The sequence below is a fragment of the Oncorhynchus clarkii genome, chromosome 3 (genome assembly GCF_045791955.1).
Source record: "Oncorhynchus clarkii lewisi isolate Uvic-CL-2024 chromosome 3, UVic_Ocla_1.0, whole genome shotgun sequence".
Lineage (NCBI taxonomy): Eukaryota > Metazoa > Chordata > Actinopteri > Salmoniformes > Salmonidae > Oncorhynchus > Oncorhynchus clarkii.
In genome coordinates this window covers 47,967,383-47,984,321 of record NC_092149.1, presented here as the reverse complement: position 1 = coordinate 47,984,321, position 16,939 = coordinate 47,967,383, and the positions used below count along the sequence as shown (strand labels likewise).

The 16,939-nt window shown below is 39.2% G+C and overlaps 1 protein-coding gene across 1 annotated transcript in view; it reads left to right on the top strand.

Annotated features, from left to right (window-relative positions):
* The first annotated feature begins 761 nt into the window (after positions 1-761).
* The window catches only part of LOC139396494 (G-protein coupled receptor 39-like), a 54,771-nt gene continuing 38,593 nt past the window's right edge, over positions 762-16,939 (top strand). Inside the window, exons 1-2 of the mRNA XM_071143519.1 lie at positions 762-926; positions 1,113-1,967. Coding sequence (XP_070999620.1) covers positions 1,178-1,967 — 790 coding nt within the window. The 5' untranslated portion in view covers positions 762-926; positions 1,113-1,177. The remainder of the gene's footprint in view (positions 927-1,112; positions 1,968-16,939) is intronic.

Here is a 16,939-nt window from a genome sequence, read left to right as displayed (position 1 = left end):
ATCAAGTCTGCTCTAATCAGATTTGTAAAACCTGCTTTATAACTTTACCCACCTCAAATTGTTGTGGAATATGCTTATGTGAAATCAGAGCGAATTTGCAGGCCAAGTTTTCATAGAATGGATACAGTCACTTTTCCTGTCTTAAATCAAAGTGTTAGTATTTGTTTGATTTACTTCCTGTCTGGAGCCAGCTCATTGTTAATGTCAAATGATATGCACTTGATACGGCCTCAATAGAAAATGTGTGCACTTTAATTCAGTCATGTCTGGCTAATTTCAATACAACTTCCTCCATTCTAACTTCCGTGTACCGGTATGTCTTTTGTTACATTCATCCTACACAGTGAAGTTATTTCACCACTTCTGTTTTCTTAGAAAGCATGTGGAAGAGTTTCAGAGTATACAAATTACTTTGACATAGTTTTAATTTGTGTAAATAAGCCTAAGAATAGTGTTTGAATAAATGTGCCATGTAGCAAAGTTACATTTTTTTGTTCTGGCAAGTATTATATTAATCCAAATGGGAGTTGATAATATTCGGGAAGGGCCACACCTCTGTAAGACTAAAGTGATGTGTAGTAACCCTTGGTCCCGCCTACACACAATCACCCTTGTCCCTGAAGTTTAGCCAGAGTTCATACTGCACTTGAGTAGTGATAACAGAACAGGGCCGTGCTCTCTCTCTCCCTTGCTCTGAAGTTTAATTTTTAACTCGTAGGAGAGAGGAGATAGGAGAAAATCAGTGCCTGCTGTCAGGGTGCAGCTTGAAGCATGGCACAAGCAAAGGAGTAAATCCAATACTTTCTGGATGAAGAACTGTACGGACGGTCGATGGTACAAAACTCAGACTTCAGGCCAGTAATGGATAGTCCTGCCACGCTGAGCCGTGTGTTTCAAAGAAGCTAAAACAAGGAAGAAAATTTCTGGTATGTCTAATAGGATCCTAATATTCTTCTGTGATATGGCTTATCTGGGCAACAAAGAGGTGTTAAGTTAATCTACTTTTAGAGTTAACCACGGTTTTGGACGAGGGTGTCAGAAATATATTATTTTATCTCTGAAAAAATATATCTCTCCCTGGCTGTTTGGATTTCCTCTGGGCTCTATTAGAGACTCTGCCCTGCTGAACTGATACGCTAGGAAAAAATCTATATCTGGAAATCGAAACTCAGTAACCATGAATGAGGGGGAGGCCGAGATAGCCGAGGAGAAAGACTGGAAGGAGCTGGAGCCCAACTATGCCATCAAAGTCTTCCTCACTATTCTGTACAGCCTCATCCTGCTCACAGGCATCGTGGGTAATGGAATCACCATTCGGGTGACACAGGTGCTGCGGCAGAATGGCTACCTGCAAAAGTATGTGACGGACCACATGGTGAGCCTGGCATGTTCCGACCTTTTGGTCCTCCTCATAGGAATGCCCGTAGAGCTCTACAGTGCCACGTGGTTCCCCTTCACCTCAGCCTCGGGTGACGCTTCCTGCAAGATCTACAACTTCCTGTTCGAGGCCTGCAGTTACGCCACCATCTTGAACGTGGCGACGCTCAGCTTTGAACGCTACATTGCCATTTGCCACCCGTTCCGCTTCAAGGCCCTGGGCAGAGAGCGAACAACGGGAAGTCTCATCGCTCTCGCCTGGGTCACGTCTGTGTTCGTAGCCCTCCCGCTGCTGTTCGTCACAGGAATGGAGGGCTATGTCCCAGAGCGAGCCATCATGCCCGTCCAGAACCTGACGTTCTGCACCAACCTGAGAAACCAGTGGGGAATGTACAGGGCCAGTATCTTTGTGGCGTTCATTGTGTACATGGTGGTGCTGGTCAGCGTGGGGATCATGTGTCGGGCCATGATCCTGGTCCTTCAGAAAACCATGGGGCCCATAGGAAGAGGGGTCAACGGAGTTGAGGACAAGCCAAAACACGAGAGTGCCAGGGTCAAAGCCGCCAAGAAGCAAACCATCCTTTTTCTAGGTAAGTTGACACTTTTACATTCTACCTAAAATATCTAATTGCAATTTTGAAAGGATGATGATACATTGTGTTTATCCAACTGGTGGCCACAATGTTTGTGTGTCCGTGTGCATGTTTGTGTTACACAGGGCGTTTACACCATTGCATTCCAACTGGTAGACAGTGTAGCTCTTGTGACAGGGCCGCCGGAAAATGTGTGGCGATTTTGATTTAGGTTAATAAAATATATTGTCGCAAAGAGTTAAAAAGATGGCCAAAGTGTTGTTTTTTTATTCTATTTGCCTCATGATTTGTCAACTCACAACTCGAGCGCAATTTCTCTGTCCTTCACATTGGAGTGCTTCACATCGAAGTGCTGCTGCAAGCTCTTTGCTGTGTCTTGACCAATCAGATTCACGGAAATCACAGGTCGTGCATGCTGGACGCAACGCACAAATCTCAAGGCGCTCTCTTCACTTTCCTCCGGCATTGGGTATTTCGTCAAGATGACGACCTAAGCATGCAAACTTCAAAGAGCTAGTTAGCGAAGTCTCTCAATTTATTTTTACAACTTGAACTTCACTCAATTCAAAATACTGTAAATATAAAATATGTATTAGTCACTATACTGTTGGTTATTGACCTAGAAGAGAATGTCAATGTCAACATTTTCCTCAGGATCCGGTCCTCTGAAAGCTAGTGTCAAAGGAGCTAGCAACAACCAGTGCAACAACACTAAGGCTACAGAGCAAAAGCATCTGACCACTACTATGTCCTGGCTACCCCCTCCTCATCAGGACCAAAAGACAGATGCAGGGATTCCTCTCACGTTTCCCCCATTAAAGACCACAACCCAAAGATAAAGGCAAACCCGGGGAAGGAGATGAAAATGAACCAAAAGTAGACAAGATTTCAAATGCAACACTACTTGGAGATAACATGCTCAAAGACAGGTTCGATAAGCAAGACAAAACACTTGAGGACATTAACTCTCAAATCAAACAGAACAATCTCATGATCACGAAAGCATCTAAGGCGTTTGAATTCAATGCTGCTGAGATAAAAGAAAGCAAAACGAAAAGTGCTTACCTGGAAAAGAAGGCCTCATTGCTCCTGAAAGACAACAAGGAGGTAAAGACCAACCCTATAGAATTAGAGTACTATAAAAGTAGATGGAACCTCTGCATCAACGCAATGAAGAAACATTTTGTCAGCACAAGTTTGCATTTGGTTTACATTCAAACTTGGGCTGACTAGGCTACCTACCTTTTTCAATCTAAAAGTATTAACTGGAATTAATCTATAAAAACAATAGCTGACATAGACTGTAAGTCAATTTCTTTTTAGGCCTACAGTTGCATATGTCAGGACTACACTATGCCAATCTGCATAAAGCAAGCTCTGTTAGTTCTATTGTCCAATCATGTTGCTTTCTCTGTGTCTGTATAGGAAACCCCCTAGTCCTTTTAAAAAAATATATAAGCACTGTTGCTGCAGTTTGACAGGTTTTTCATCCTCTCCAAGGCCAGGAGTTTTCTCAAATCCATGTAACCTGATAAGAAAAACTCTGGTTCTATCATAGCCCATTTTAAACCTTTTTACAACAGATTAGTCACGCCATACTATATAATGTCCATAGTTTTACCTGCGTAGGTCACCAGATCAGGAAAAACGATGGGCCCCAGACTGTTTTTTTTTCACAACACCACTCTGGGACCTGTGATGCCACCTCTGTGTTGAGTCTGTCTACCTCCTCATGCCTTTTGCACACAATGTATATAGACTATTTTTTTCTTTCTACTGTGTTATTGACTTGTTTATTGTTTACTCCATGTGTAACTCTGTGTTGTTGTCTGTTCACACTGCTATGCTTTATCTTGGCCAGGTCGCAGTTGTAATTGAGAACTTGTTCTCAACTAGCCTACCTGGTTAAATAAAGGTGAAATAAAAAAATAAAATAAAAAATTACTTAACAGTGGAAATGCCGCTCTCGGCCCCTTGCTCTGATTGACTCCACGACACCATTTTTAAATGTTATGACCCTTCAAAGGATTGATTTGACACATACGTCTTCTGTTTGGGGTGGTCTGTGCCATTACTGTCCACAGAGAATCTCAAGGGAACTCACATGAAGAACACGCCTGTTGTTGGCCATGTTATATTGATGTCACGTGGATAGAAAGAAATACCACACAACATTTAAGTGTGTATACACATTAAGTATGCAGAGTTATTTCTTCATTAGTTCTGGACCGTATTATTGTATTTTCTCATGTCTCGAATGAATGTAAAGTCCTCGTGTGCTGGAAGCAGGAAGCCTTGTTTACTATACATTTGTTGACAGAGACATTGGTCTAGAATTGGAGGCCTGTAATCCATCTTGACATTGACTATAATGATTATTTTGTGTAGCTGCGTGCAGACAAGTCAACATGCACATGTGAAGTGTTTGCTCTAAATTGGTTACAGGGTTTCCTGGCAATAGTTTATCCCAACAGCAAATAATACTACATGGCAAAGAGTATCGGAAGTCAACGTGAATATAATGTATTGTTAGGTTCTAAATGAACCTTGTAGAATTTCACAGACAATTAGTAAAGCTTAAACCAAGTTTATTCACCCATTGGGTCATACAGCGGCATAAGACATATTCACACAAGCACTGATATTTTATCCTTTCTCCTATACTGAGTCTCCTCCTACACATCTGAAAAGACAATGCATCTCTTTTGCTCGACAGAACTTTAGTGATATCTGTTCTTCCTCACCTCATCTGACCTGACTCACTCCTCCCCAACTTACGGTTGTCATGTTGACTTGTACCAGAGTGTCTCTTCTCCTCCTATAGGATCCTTGATGGCTAACAATAATATATCCGGACAGAATGTAAACGTTATACATTCCCCTCTCTCTCAGTGAGCTGAATAAGTATATTTCAGATTTTCAGAACCCAACAGTATGATATATTAAGATTAAAATGACCCTATTAATGGTACAGTAGATCTCACTGGGGGTACTTGTGTTATCAAATTGAAAATGGGCAGATTTACTTCAATTTGGCACTTGATAATGTAAACTGAGAGAATGTGTAACCTCATCTCTCCTCAATACTGCACTCTGCTCCTCTCAACCACCTACTTGAACCTTTCACTGTATACATATTAATATTTAGGACACAGACATACCCTTGCACTTTTACATTTCTGTGTGTCATCTATTATATATTAAATATAATTATATCATATATATGATATATTATTCATCTAAATCAACAGTTATATAAGTGATATAAATTTGCAAAATGTCCAGTTGTAAAATATAGGCCTACAGTAGCATATACGCTAACCATATCATGTACGCTTAGAACCCAGGCATATGCTAAATCATCATTGGATTCGCCTTAGAAATGTGTAGCTTCTTTAGTTACTTTGTTCATGTACATCCTAAGGCTTCTCCATTCCTAAATACCATCACAGCCCTTTCAGACAACAACAATCTCCACAATTGGTTATGCCATCGTGGCTTCCATTTCACTACTAGACCAGTGATCACTACTTGAAGGTACAACAGCTCACTGAGCAGTGCTTAAAGAGCTGTCCTTCAACTGATTGCAAGGTAGGAATATCAGTGCCTGGCTGGTCTGCTGCCACTTGGCAAGTGGCACTTTGAAAGGGATTCATATGTAATTATGTGTATTTGTTTTCAGAGCGGTGTGGTTGTATTCAACAGCTAGTGTTGCAACATAGCATCCTTGAGTTTGTGTTGCAATCAGAATGAAATAATAATAATACATTTAATTTGTATAACACTTCATTACAGTGATATCTCAATGCTCTACATAGACAAAAATGTAAGTAATGATTTAAAGAAATGACATAAAATACACAGAACAAAAATATAAATGCAACATGTCATGAGCTGAAATAAAAGATCACAGAAATGTTCCATACACACAGAGCTTATTTCTCCCAGATGTTGTGCACAAATTTGTTTACATCCCTGTTAGTGAACATTTCTCCTTTGCCAAGATAATCCATCCACCTGACGGGCGTGGCATATCAAGAAGCTGATTAAACAGGATGACCATTACACAGGTGCAACTTGTGCTGGGGACAATAAAAGGTCACTCTAAAATGTGCCATTTTGTCACACAACACAAGAAATTGGCAGTATGTCCAACCGGTCTCGCAACTGCAGACCATGTATAACCACGCCAGCCCAGGACATCCACATCCGGCTTCTTCACCTGCGGGATCATCTGAGACCAGTCACCCAGAAAGCGGATGAAACTGGTTTGCACAACCAAGTTTTTTCTGCACAAACTGTCAGAAACCATCTCAGGGAAGCTCATCAGCGTGCTCATCGTCCTCACCATGGTCTTGACCTGACTGCAGTTTGGCGTCGTAATCAACTTTAGTGGGCAAATTCTCACCGTTTATGGCCACTGGCACACTGGAAAAGTGTACTCCTCACAGATCAATCCCGTTGTCAACTGTACCAGGCAGATGGCAGACAGCATCTATGGCGTTGTGTGGGCGAGTGGTTTGCTGATGTCAACATTGTAAACAGAGTGCCCCATGGTGGCGGTGGGGTTATGGTATGGGCAGGCATAAGCTAAGGACAATGAACACAATAACATTTTATCAATGGCATTTTGAATGCACAGAGATACCGTGACGAGATCCTGAGACCCATTGTCATGCCATTCATCCGCTGCCATGAAATCATTTTTCAGCATGATAATGTCGCAAGGATCTGTACACAATTCCTGGAAGCTGAAAATGTCCCAGTTCTTCCATGGCCTGCATACTCATCAGACATGTCACCCATTGAGTATGTTTGGAATGCTCTGGATCGACGTTTACGACAGCCTGTTCCAGTTCCCGTCAATATCCAGCAAATTTGCACAGCCATTGAAGAGGAGTGGGACAACATTCCACAGGCCACAATCAACAGCCTGATCAACTCTATGCGAAGGAGATGTGTCACGCTGCATGGGGCAAATGCTGGTCACATAAGATACTGTTTTTCTGATACCTTAAAAAAAAGTAGGGGCATGTGTCCGTGACCAACAGATGCATATCTGTATTCCCAGTCATGTGAGATCCATAGATTAGGGTCTAATGAATTTATTTCAATTAACTGATTTCCTTATATGAACTGTATCTCAGTAAAATTGTGAAATTGTTGTATGTTGCTTGTATATTTTTGTTCAGTGTAAAAACGTTTAGAATCAAGACAGGAAATAGAAGTACAGTAGTAGAATAGGTGCTAAAAGGACTTAGGACTTAGGAGTAGGACTATAAGAAAGACAGTCTATATAAATATGTTGTAAGGCCCATTTTAAAAGTTCTGATTGATGGAGCAGCTCTCAGATGTTCAGGGAGAGCATTCCATAGGCGAGAGGGCAAGGGGGCAGAAGGCTTGGTCCCCCATAGTACGGAGACATGTCTTGGGGACTTGAAGCATTGGTGAGTTGCTCGAGTATAGTAAGGTTAAGTACATGTCTAGTGTCAAAATAAATTAACAGTGTCATGGAGAAAGTGCAATTTTGGGAAAAACTGTAAAGCAGTCCCTGGTTGACAATTGCTGGTCCTGGGTTCAAGTCCTAGTCTGGGCTACCTCCCGAATTTGCTGCAATATAAATTATGTAGATGTTCGTCAAACCCTCATTTTCCAGTCTAGTGTTCATTGTGTGAGATGATTTATCCTGTGTCATGCTTTGTACCATCTGCTAACCCCTTTTCATGACAAAGGGCTTGACTACGTAAGGTTCCATTAGCATGACTGTAATTTAGCCAGTATCTTCAGTAATTTATCAGCCTCCCGGTAAGGTGGGGCAGGAAGAATTCATCAGCAGGTCTAGAACAGTGTTTTTTTCACTAACTAATCTGAGAGATTAACTAATGCCATCAGCCTGATGATTTGAGTCTCAGAGGGCACAGTGTTACCATTTCTAGCTACTTACCTGTAACAAGGCGCTGTAGTATCAGGGTCAAAGACGAGACGTTTAAATTTGGTGTCCCAAGGCCATTCATTTAACATAAAGAGATAAATATGTAGAAATATAATATTAAATCACTCAACACTTACCCTTCTTTTGACCCAGAAATGTTTGTGTTGCAAACTATTACATTAAGGGAGTTATTGACCTCTAAAGTGTCAAAATGTCATTTTGGGTTAAAATTCTAATGACAGAAGTGTTTTTAAAAGGTAGAAATTCATCCTAAAAATATAAATGAACACCTATGGCATAATTGTGCTAGTGTTTGCAACAATACATAGAATAATAGGTGACATACTGCATCTAAAAAATATTTAAAAACTTGAATAGCCTTTGCACCCAGACTTCTGCACTTCATCAATGTCAATCAATATAGCAAAGGTAAAATGCCATTTTCATGCACGTCACATGATGGTAATCATGTGACATCACAAATAATACCCATTGAAGACCCTCTATCAAAGTGATGAGGTGAGTAAATCTCTCTGAAATATTTGATGATTTCACCTTTTCACCCTCTAGTAACATCCACATGTCCTTCAGAACAACACAGAAAACATACTTTTAATGTTATTATTTGATAAAAAGCTATATTAAATATGAAAAGTAAGGATAATCATTATAGGTCATTACTTTATATAGGTGACCAAGGAACTTCCTGTTAAATATGTTTATGTTTGAAATCCGTTGTTCAGTATCACACTTTTGTCCTTCAGCACAACAAAAGTTTCAATTGTTACAATTGGCTCATTCATCCCCCTCCTCTCCCCTGTAACTATTCCCCAGGTCGATGCTGCAAATGAGAATGTGTTCTCAGTCAACTTACCTGGTAAAATTACAGATAAATAAAAAAAATACAATTAAAAATGTTATACCACAATGTCACCCATTATGCTGAATGACAGTAGCTTTGTTATCCCATGTTTTCACTAGTTTACAACATTTAATCATGCAATTCATAGTTACTTGTTGAATGAATACTGAATGTTAGCATTTCAAACTATTTTATGGCATTTTAACGTATTTCAAGGCACATTATCTTTATATTGTAGATGCCGTTGTCTAATAAGGAGAGGGCTGCACGGCACAGACAAAATATTAAACGCAGATCCAATTGTTAGGGAGGAAAGACTAGCCAGAAGAAAAGCAAGGTATTGTTTTCATGGTTTCATGCTACTGTCAGCAACAGAACATGATATAATAGGATATAAAGCTGGGTGGATAACACTTAACATTAAGTTGCACTATTACACTGTAGTTCATGTTTTATTGAACTGCAGTTAAGGTATAACTGATGGATTGTTAATATTGTATTACACACACACACACACACACAATTATGGATACATTTTTTTATTTTGAATTATATTAGTTAATAGCTGCTTCACATTTGGGGAACTTTATGAAAAATTGAGACTACAAGTTTGAATTGAAGTAGTTTGATGGGCATTTTATGTAGCTATTTTGTGTAGGTGAAATTGCATGTGTGTACCTGCAGTTTAACTGGCTGCACCAAGTTGAGCAGTGCCGAAACTTAAAAGACACACTTAAAGAACACGAGGTTGTAATCCACATGGACTTTTTAAGAAAATTATGCGTGTAAGCTGCATACAGAGGTTCAGGCTTTTCATTTTGGGGGCAGCCGTAAGCAGGCAACTGTACACACAAGTGTTGTGTACACATCACAGGAATGCCAATCCTATGTCTCCATTTCAGATTCCCTTCGGCATGACGAGCGTGCCGTGTGGGCTGTTCTGAAGCCCGTCTTCAATAATATGAAGGGAAAAAAACATCCCTGACCACACTATACTGCATGAGTGAAGGCCCCGTCACACAATATAGAAATGCAAATAATTTCTACCTACTGAGCACGGTGCCATTTCTCATGGGTTTCAAAAAGGTAACGTGGAATTTTTCTGAAAAGTCCCACGGAAAAGGTGCACCCGTTGGGTTTGTTGGTTCCGTGAAACGTTGTGCAGGTGAGTTTGTCAAAAAACAGTGGTGACCTCCAGAGCCCAAAGGAGCTCTTACACCATGTTGGAGAAAACGCAGTCATGTGTAAAGTACTTCTGGATTGCTAAAGATGAGATTAACCGATTTGATAAAGCCGTTCCAAATGAGTTGCCAGCTGTCAAAGGAACCTTAAAAATCCTCCAGATCATTGCAAAGGAACCTGGAAAGATCCACCATCGGGAGGTGTCCTGCTGCTCCCGAGCATGCATCTCCTGTGAGTGCAATGCTCCAACAGAGGTGGACTTTCAGAAGCAAAATGCAGAAACAGAAGTCAGCCTATCCACAATGGTGAAACCACCAGAGGACTTAAACGGAAAGTTCGTAATAGTCAATTACGATTACCAGCCATTTGTCGGCCAAGTTTTGAAGGTTGTGGGAGAGGAGATGGAAATCAGTTGCAATGCAACAAGCAGCTGAAGTAAATAATTAATTTGCATGGCCCCAAGTTAAGGACATCACAGAAATGTTTTGTTTTGATTTTGGTGGGATCATTTTTTTATGTATTTTCTTTCAAATGCCTGATGTGACGTAATTTCATGATATTACTTTGAGAAAGATATCCACTGTTTTGTGATGATTTTAAGCAAAACTACAGTTTTTTTGCACAATGTTTATGGAATGTTTTTTAATTGATGCTTTGTTTGAAATGTTGATGATCATTTAATCCTATGTGAATTAAATTGTACCTCATGTGTCAGTTAAACTATGTTGCATAGTAAAACCCGTGTTCTTTACTCTTTACTTTACTATCTCTCTCTCTCTCTCTCTCTCTAGCCTGCACATTTTAAACATCTTATGTTTATTTCACAGTTTTATATCTTTAAAAAATAGCTAAAAGAAAAATACTATTATGATTGTTATTGCTGAAGGAATCACATTTAATCAATATTAGTGGGCTGTTGTGATATGTGTCATTCAGGGTAACAACATAGTGTCATACCAGTATAACACCAGTATTTTATATTAAAATACAATAATTTTGTGTTGACTCAGAGACAAAAACAAATCTCAAAGGATGAAGTGAAAGATATTTTCATAGATTTTTTTCAGATAGTTTTTGTAAAACAAAATTGAGTTGTACCCATGACACGTCAAATGTGATATTCAAAATAAAATGTCATTTTTTTTCTGGGTAGTTATATTTCTGCCAGTCCAAGCATGGATATATAACCTTGTGATTATGAAAAATGGGCATAAAATTACGATAAAAAAAACAACACTTAGTGTTATACTGAATTACATTTTAATAGGTTACATTCATATGAATCACAGTAAAAATGTATGATTGGCTTTATTTTTGAATATAACTATATAAGGGCATAGGTGACACTCCGTTAAACATAAAACCAGCATTTTAGAGAATTGTAATTGCTGTTTTTTTTTTTTTTTTTACTTTGAAAACCTTATACGTCTTTGACCCATCAACATTCATCATGCTTTTACTGTATTAACACAAGACACATTGATGTAAAGTAGCACATTGATTTTAAGACTTGCATGCCCTTTTGAAACCTTATCCTAAACTTTGTAAACGTTGCTCTTTTGCACCCCAGTATCTCTACTTGCACATCATTATCTGCACATCTATCAATCCAGTGTTAATGCTAAATTGTAATTATTTCTCCACTATGGCCTATTTATTGCCTTACGTCGATCATTTTACTACATTTGCACACGCTGTACATAGATTTTTCTATTGTGTTATTGACTGTACGTTTGCTTATCCCATGTGTAACTCTGTTGTTGTTTTTGTTGCACTGCTTTGCTTTATCTTGGCCAGGATGCAGTTGTAAATGAGACCTTGTTCTCAACTGGCCTACCTGGTTAAATAAAGGTGAAATCATAGAATAGTATATTTTATACAATATTATTATTTTATTCGTGTTATATTTTAAAGTAAGTGAACACACTCAAACATAGTAATAACTGATTGACCCTATGGTGTAATGATCTCATTGCCTGGAGTGTAAAAACAAGATGCCATTTTCATGGGTCGGACTCAATTACATGTCGGCCCGTACATCTTCACTGGTTTAATTGTGTCTTTGAAATTGGATAGAGTGAGAATCAGATTGAGTGTACAGTATGTGCTCCGGTGACCTCCCTACGGGTTCTGGTTCTGACAGAACAGGGGGATGGCTGGCCATATTACAGTGATGAAGGCGTGAAATGGGGTTTCATCCATTAGCCCCTACTCATTGTGCACTGGAGCAGGCATAATTCAGCTTGTCAAGCAGCATGGACACTGGCACCTCAATCATGTCATACTGAGCCAATGGAAATTAAAAGTTAAATGACATTGTTTTGAGGTAGTTATCCTCTGATGATTAATATGATGATGATAATCTTGAAGCAAAAGAGTACACTTTCTACTCAAACAGGCATAAATTATTCTTACCAACTGATTTAATACTATTTTCTACACCTATATTTTCTTTAATTAAGAAAATAGAAATTTCACATATGAGCTTGTCTGACCACTATGCTTACAACTGCCTATTTCAAATTTATGAATCTCCTAAAAAAGCCACAAGATGCTGTTTCAACATTTCATTACTGCAAAATCATACATTCTGTGATCATTTGGAAATTTCACTAAATTAATTCATAATGATCAATTAAAATTTTGTCAATGACCCCCGGATTCTTTGGGATGCCACCAAAGGTTTTATAAAAATAATGCAACTGCATTTGCATCTTTGCTGAATAAATCACAATAAAAGAAGACATCAGATTTGGACATTTGTTAACTGTGTTACAGCGTTCTCAACAAACACTCTTTTCAGACCCGGTAGCTATTACTCTTTCCAAAGTCAAGACAGAATTTAATGTTTAGATTTTTTTTTTAAATAGCAACATTTGCCATCCATCGAGTAAGACTCAACCATTACTTCCATGGTAATCATTCAAAATAGGTATTTTGCAACAATCACAACTAAATTTAATCTTAGCGACTGTTCAAATCAATGGAAATAATCTGGGTGGCCATTTGATTAATTGTCCAGCAGTCTTCTAACTTGGGGGTAGAAGCTGTTAAGGAGCCTTTTGGACCTAGACTTGGCGCTCCGGTACCGCTTGCCGTGCGGTAGCAGAGAGAAAAGTCTATGACTTTGGTGACTGGAGTCTTTGACAACTTCAAGAAATAATACAAAGACAACATTGTAAGCCTATGAGAACCCCCTAAAATGTTTTTGTTTAGAAGTAATAACTATGTACATTTAGCCTATGTTGAATGGGTACAGATGTTGAACATCAGTTGACTTCCCTGAAGGTGGGTGTGTTCAGCTGTTCTAACATAATTGCAAAAGGGTTTTCTAATGATCAATTAGCCTTTTAAAATGATAAACTTGGATTAGCTAACACAACATGCTATTGGAACACAGGAGTGATGGTTGCTGAAAATGGGCCTCTGTACGCCAGTGTAGATATTCCATAACAAATATTCAGTTTCCAGCTACAATAGTCATTTACAACATTAACAATGTCTACACTGTATTTCTGATCAATTTGATGTTATTTTAATGGACAAAAAATGTGCGTTTCTTTCAAAAACAAGGGCATTTCTAAGTGACCCCAAACTTTTGAATGGTAGTGTAAGTAAAACTATTTTAAAGTACTGGGGTGTCTGTACTTTAATTTACTATTTATATGTTTTACAACTTTTACTTTTACCCCACTATATTACTAAAGAAAACATGGTACTTTTTACTCCATACATATTCCCTGACACCTAAAAGTACTCATTACATTCAGAATGTTCAACCAAGACAGAATTAGAGCACCTATCAATATAACACTTTGTCAGCCCTACTGCCTCTGATCTGGCGGACTCATGAAACACAAATACTGTGTTTGTAAATGATCTCTGAGTGTTGGAGTGTAAAAATAATAAGAACATCTTGCCGCTTGGTTTGCTTAATATAAGGAATTTGATGTATAGCATTTACTTTTACTTTGTACTTTTACTCAAGTATGACGATTGAGTACTTGTTCTACCACTGTACTTGAGTGTATTTAATACCAGATACTTTCAGGCTTTTACTCAAGTAGTGTTTTACTGGGTAACTTTCACTTTTACTTGAGTCATTTTCTGTTAAGGTGTTTTTACTTTTACTCAAGTATGACATTTGAGTACTTTTTCAACCACTGGTCTTCACTGATATATGTCTTTAACACCAAGGAAACATTTTACAATTAAATTGGCCTCATCGCCCAACTGTTGTTCACTGTGTCCCCTAAATCAGGTAGGCATGTTACTTCATATGATGTGGGAGTGCCCTGCAGTTAAATGCTTCTGGGGCAAGTTAATTTCATAGTGAATGAATTGAAATATTTAATGCTTTGCATCTATTATGTTACTTAATGATGACAACCCCACAATCTAGGGCGGCAGCGTAGCCTAGCGGTTAGAGTTAGAGAGTTCAAATCCCTCAACTGACAAGGTATAAATCTGTCATTCTGAACAAGGCAGTTAACCCACTGTTCCTAGGCCATCATTGAAAATAAGACTTAACTGACTTGCCTACTAAAATAAAAATGAGAAAAGATTACTGCTGGCAGGCAGAACTGCTACAAAAACATCTCTTGACTAAGATGGCAACCACCTCACTCTTTCCCCCAATTCGCCAGTGGATACAGTTACTATTAGAAGTTATTCGAGTAATTGACAATGGTGAATGGTGGACCAATTGAGTCCTGGACAAATCTTACTATTATCGGTGACAGTACCAGTAACGAGGAAAGAGATAATATTGTGTGTAACTACTACACAGACGAGGATGAAAATAATATGGACACCAACTTTAATTAATACCCCAATAACAAGTTAATAGGTAAATATATGGCCGTTTTGTTGCACTACATGAAGTGCTAATCTCTGTAATGAAATACCCCAAAGCAAAAACAGGTTTTTAAAATTCTTGTAAAACATTTTTTTTTAAATTAATCACATTTACATAAGTATTTTGTTGAAGCACCTTTGGCAGTGATTAGAGCCTCGAGTCCTCTTGGGTACAAGCTTGGCACACCTGTATTTGGGGAGTTTCTCCCATTCTTCTCTGCAAGTCCTCTCAAGCTCTGTCAGGTTGGATGTGGATTTTTGCTGCACAGCTATTGTCAGGTCTCTCCAGAGATGCTTGATCGGGTTCAAGTCCGGGCTCTGATTGGGACACTCAAGGGCATTCAGAGACTTGTCCCGAAGCCACTCCTGTATTGTCTTGGCTGTGTGTTTAAGGTTGTTGTCCTGTTGGAAGGTGAACCTTCACCCCAGTATGAGGTCCTAAGCGCTCTGGAGCAGGTTTTCATCAAGGATCTCTCTGTACCTGTACTGTACTGCTCTGTTCATCTTTCCCTCAATCCTGAGAACACAACAGTCCGGTACCCTACCCCAGACCAGTCCCTGCCACTGAAAAACATCCCCAAAGCACGATCCTTCCACCACCATGCTTCACCATAGGGATGCTGCCAAGTTTCCTCCAGACGTGACGCTTGGCATTCAAAGCCAAAGAGTTCAATCTTGGTTTCATCAGACCAGACAATCTTGTTTCTCATGGTCTGAGAGTCCTTTAGGTGCCTTTTGGCAAACTCCAAGCGGGCAATCATGTGCCTTTTACTGAGGAGCTGCTTCCGTCTGGCCACTACCATAAAGGCCTGATTGGTGGAGTGCTGTAGAGATGGTTGTCCTGTACCTGAGCTCAATTTTGAGTCTCATAATAAAGGGTCTGAATACGTATGTAAATATGGTATTTCAGTTTTTTATTTGTAATACATTTGCAAACATTTCTAAAAAACTGTTTTGGCTTTGGGCTATGGGGTATTGTGAGATGTATTTATTTTTCAATCCATTTTAGAATGAGGCTGTAACATAACAAAATGTGTGAAAAAGGAATTGGTCTGAATACTTTTCGAATACACTGTATAATAGCAATAAGGCACCTCGGGTTTGTGATATATGGCCAATATACCACAGTTGCGTCGTGCCTAAGAACAGCCCTTAGCCGTGATATATTGCCAGTATACCACACCTCCTCGGGCATTATTGCTTAATTATACTTTCATTGCAGTAGTATTTAATGCACTCAAGTACTGTAGCCTATGTTGCATGAATTCTTGTCTGGTCAACTTCACATTGAAAGCCAGTTCTATCTAAACTAATGGAAACTTTGAACCACACCTTAGTGTTTGTTAAGAATTGTGTATTCTGAAATTATTTGAAAAGCAGCACTAGTGTCTCAAGTGGAGATTAGAGATGAATCATATAAGATACGTCCAAAATGACACCCTATTCCCAATGTAGTGCACTACTTTTGACCAGAGACAAAAAGACCCTTGTCAAAAGTAGTGCACTACATTGTGAATAGGGTGCCATTTGGGATGCAGTGCTTTGTTCTCATTCAGATTGCGACAGACACTCAATCAGACTGTCGTCTTCCACCAGTTGAGAGGGAACAGCAGGCAAATCACAGCTTTGTGTGACAAACAAATTGAGCCAAGAACATGCAACATCCTTCACCCTCCCCTTAACCTGAATAGGAGCAGGATGACTGAGCATAACTGAAAAAATGTTGGAACAGCTTTAGTCTAAGTCCCTTTGTAAGCCTTTTAAAGAAGAGTAACGGCCAGCTCTTCCACAGATAACTATAAAAACCAGCAATAATATGAACACTACCCCACTGCTGGGCGTAGTCATAGGTGTTACGAAACCAGCTAGCTAGCATACTAATATTGCAACACTCGCTAAGTCTAGGGATCCTAGGCCTAGCTAAATGGTCTGTAACCTTATTTAATGTGTGCATTTGCGTGAGAAGTTGGAGTATGCAGACCGTGTTGTATGCATGTTCCCCAGGAGACAGCAAACTTACCTGGATCCAGGGCCAGCTCAGTCTTGACTCCTTGGTCGACTAGCTCAAACGAGTTATTGATGTTTGCATTTTAGTAATTTAGAAGACTCTCTTATCAAGAGTGACTTACTTTTAGT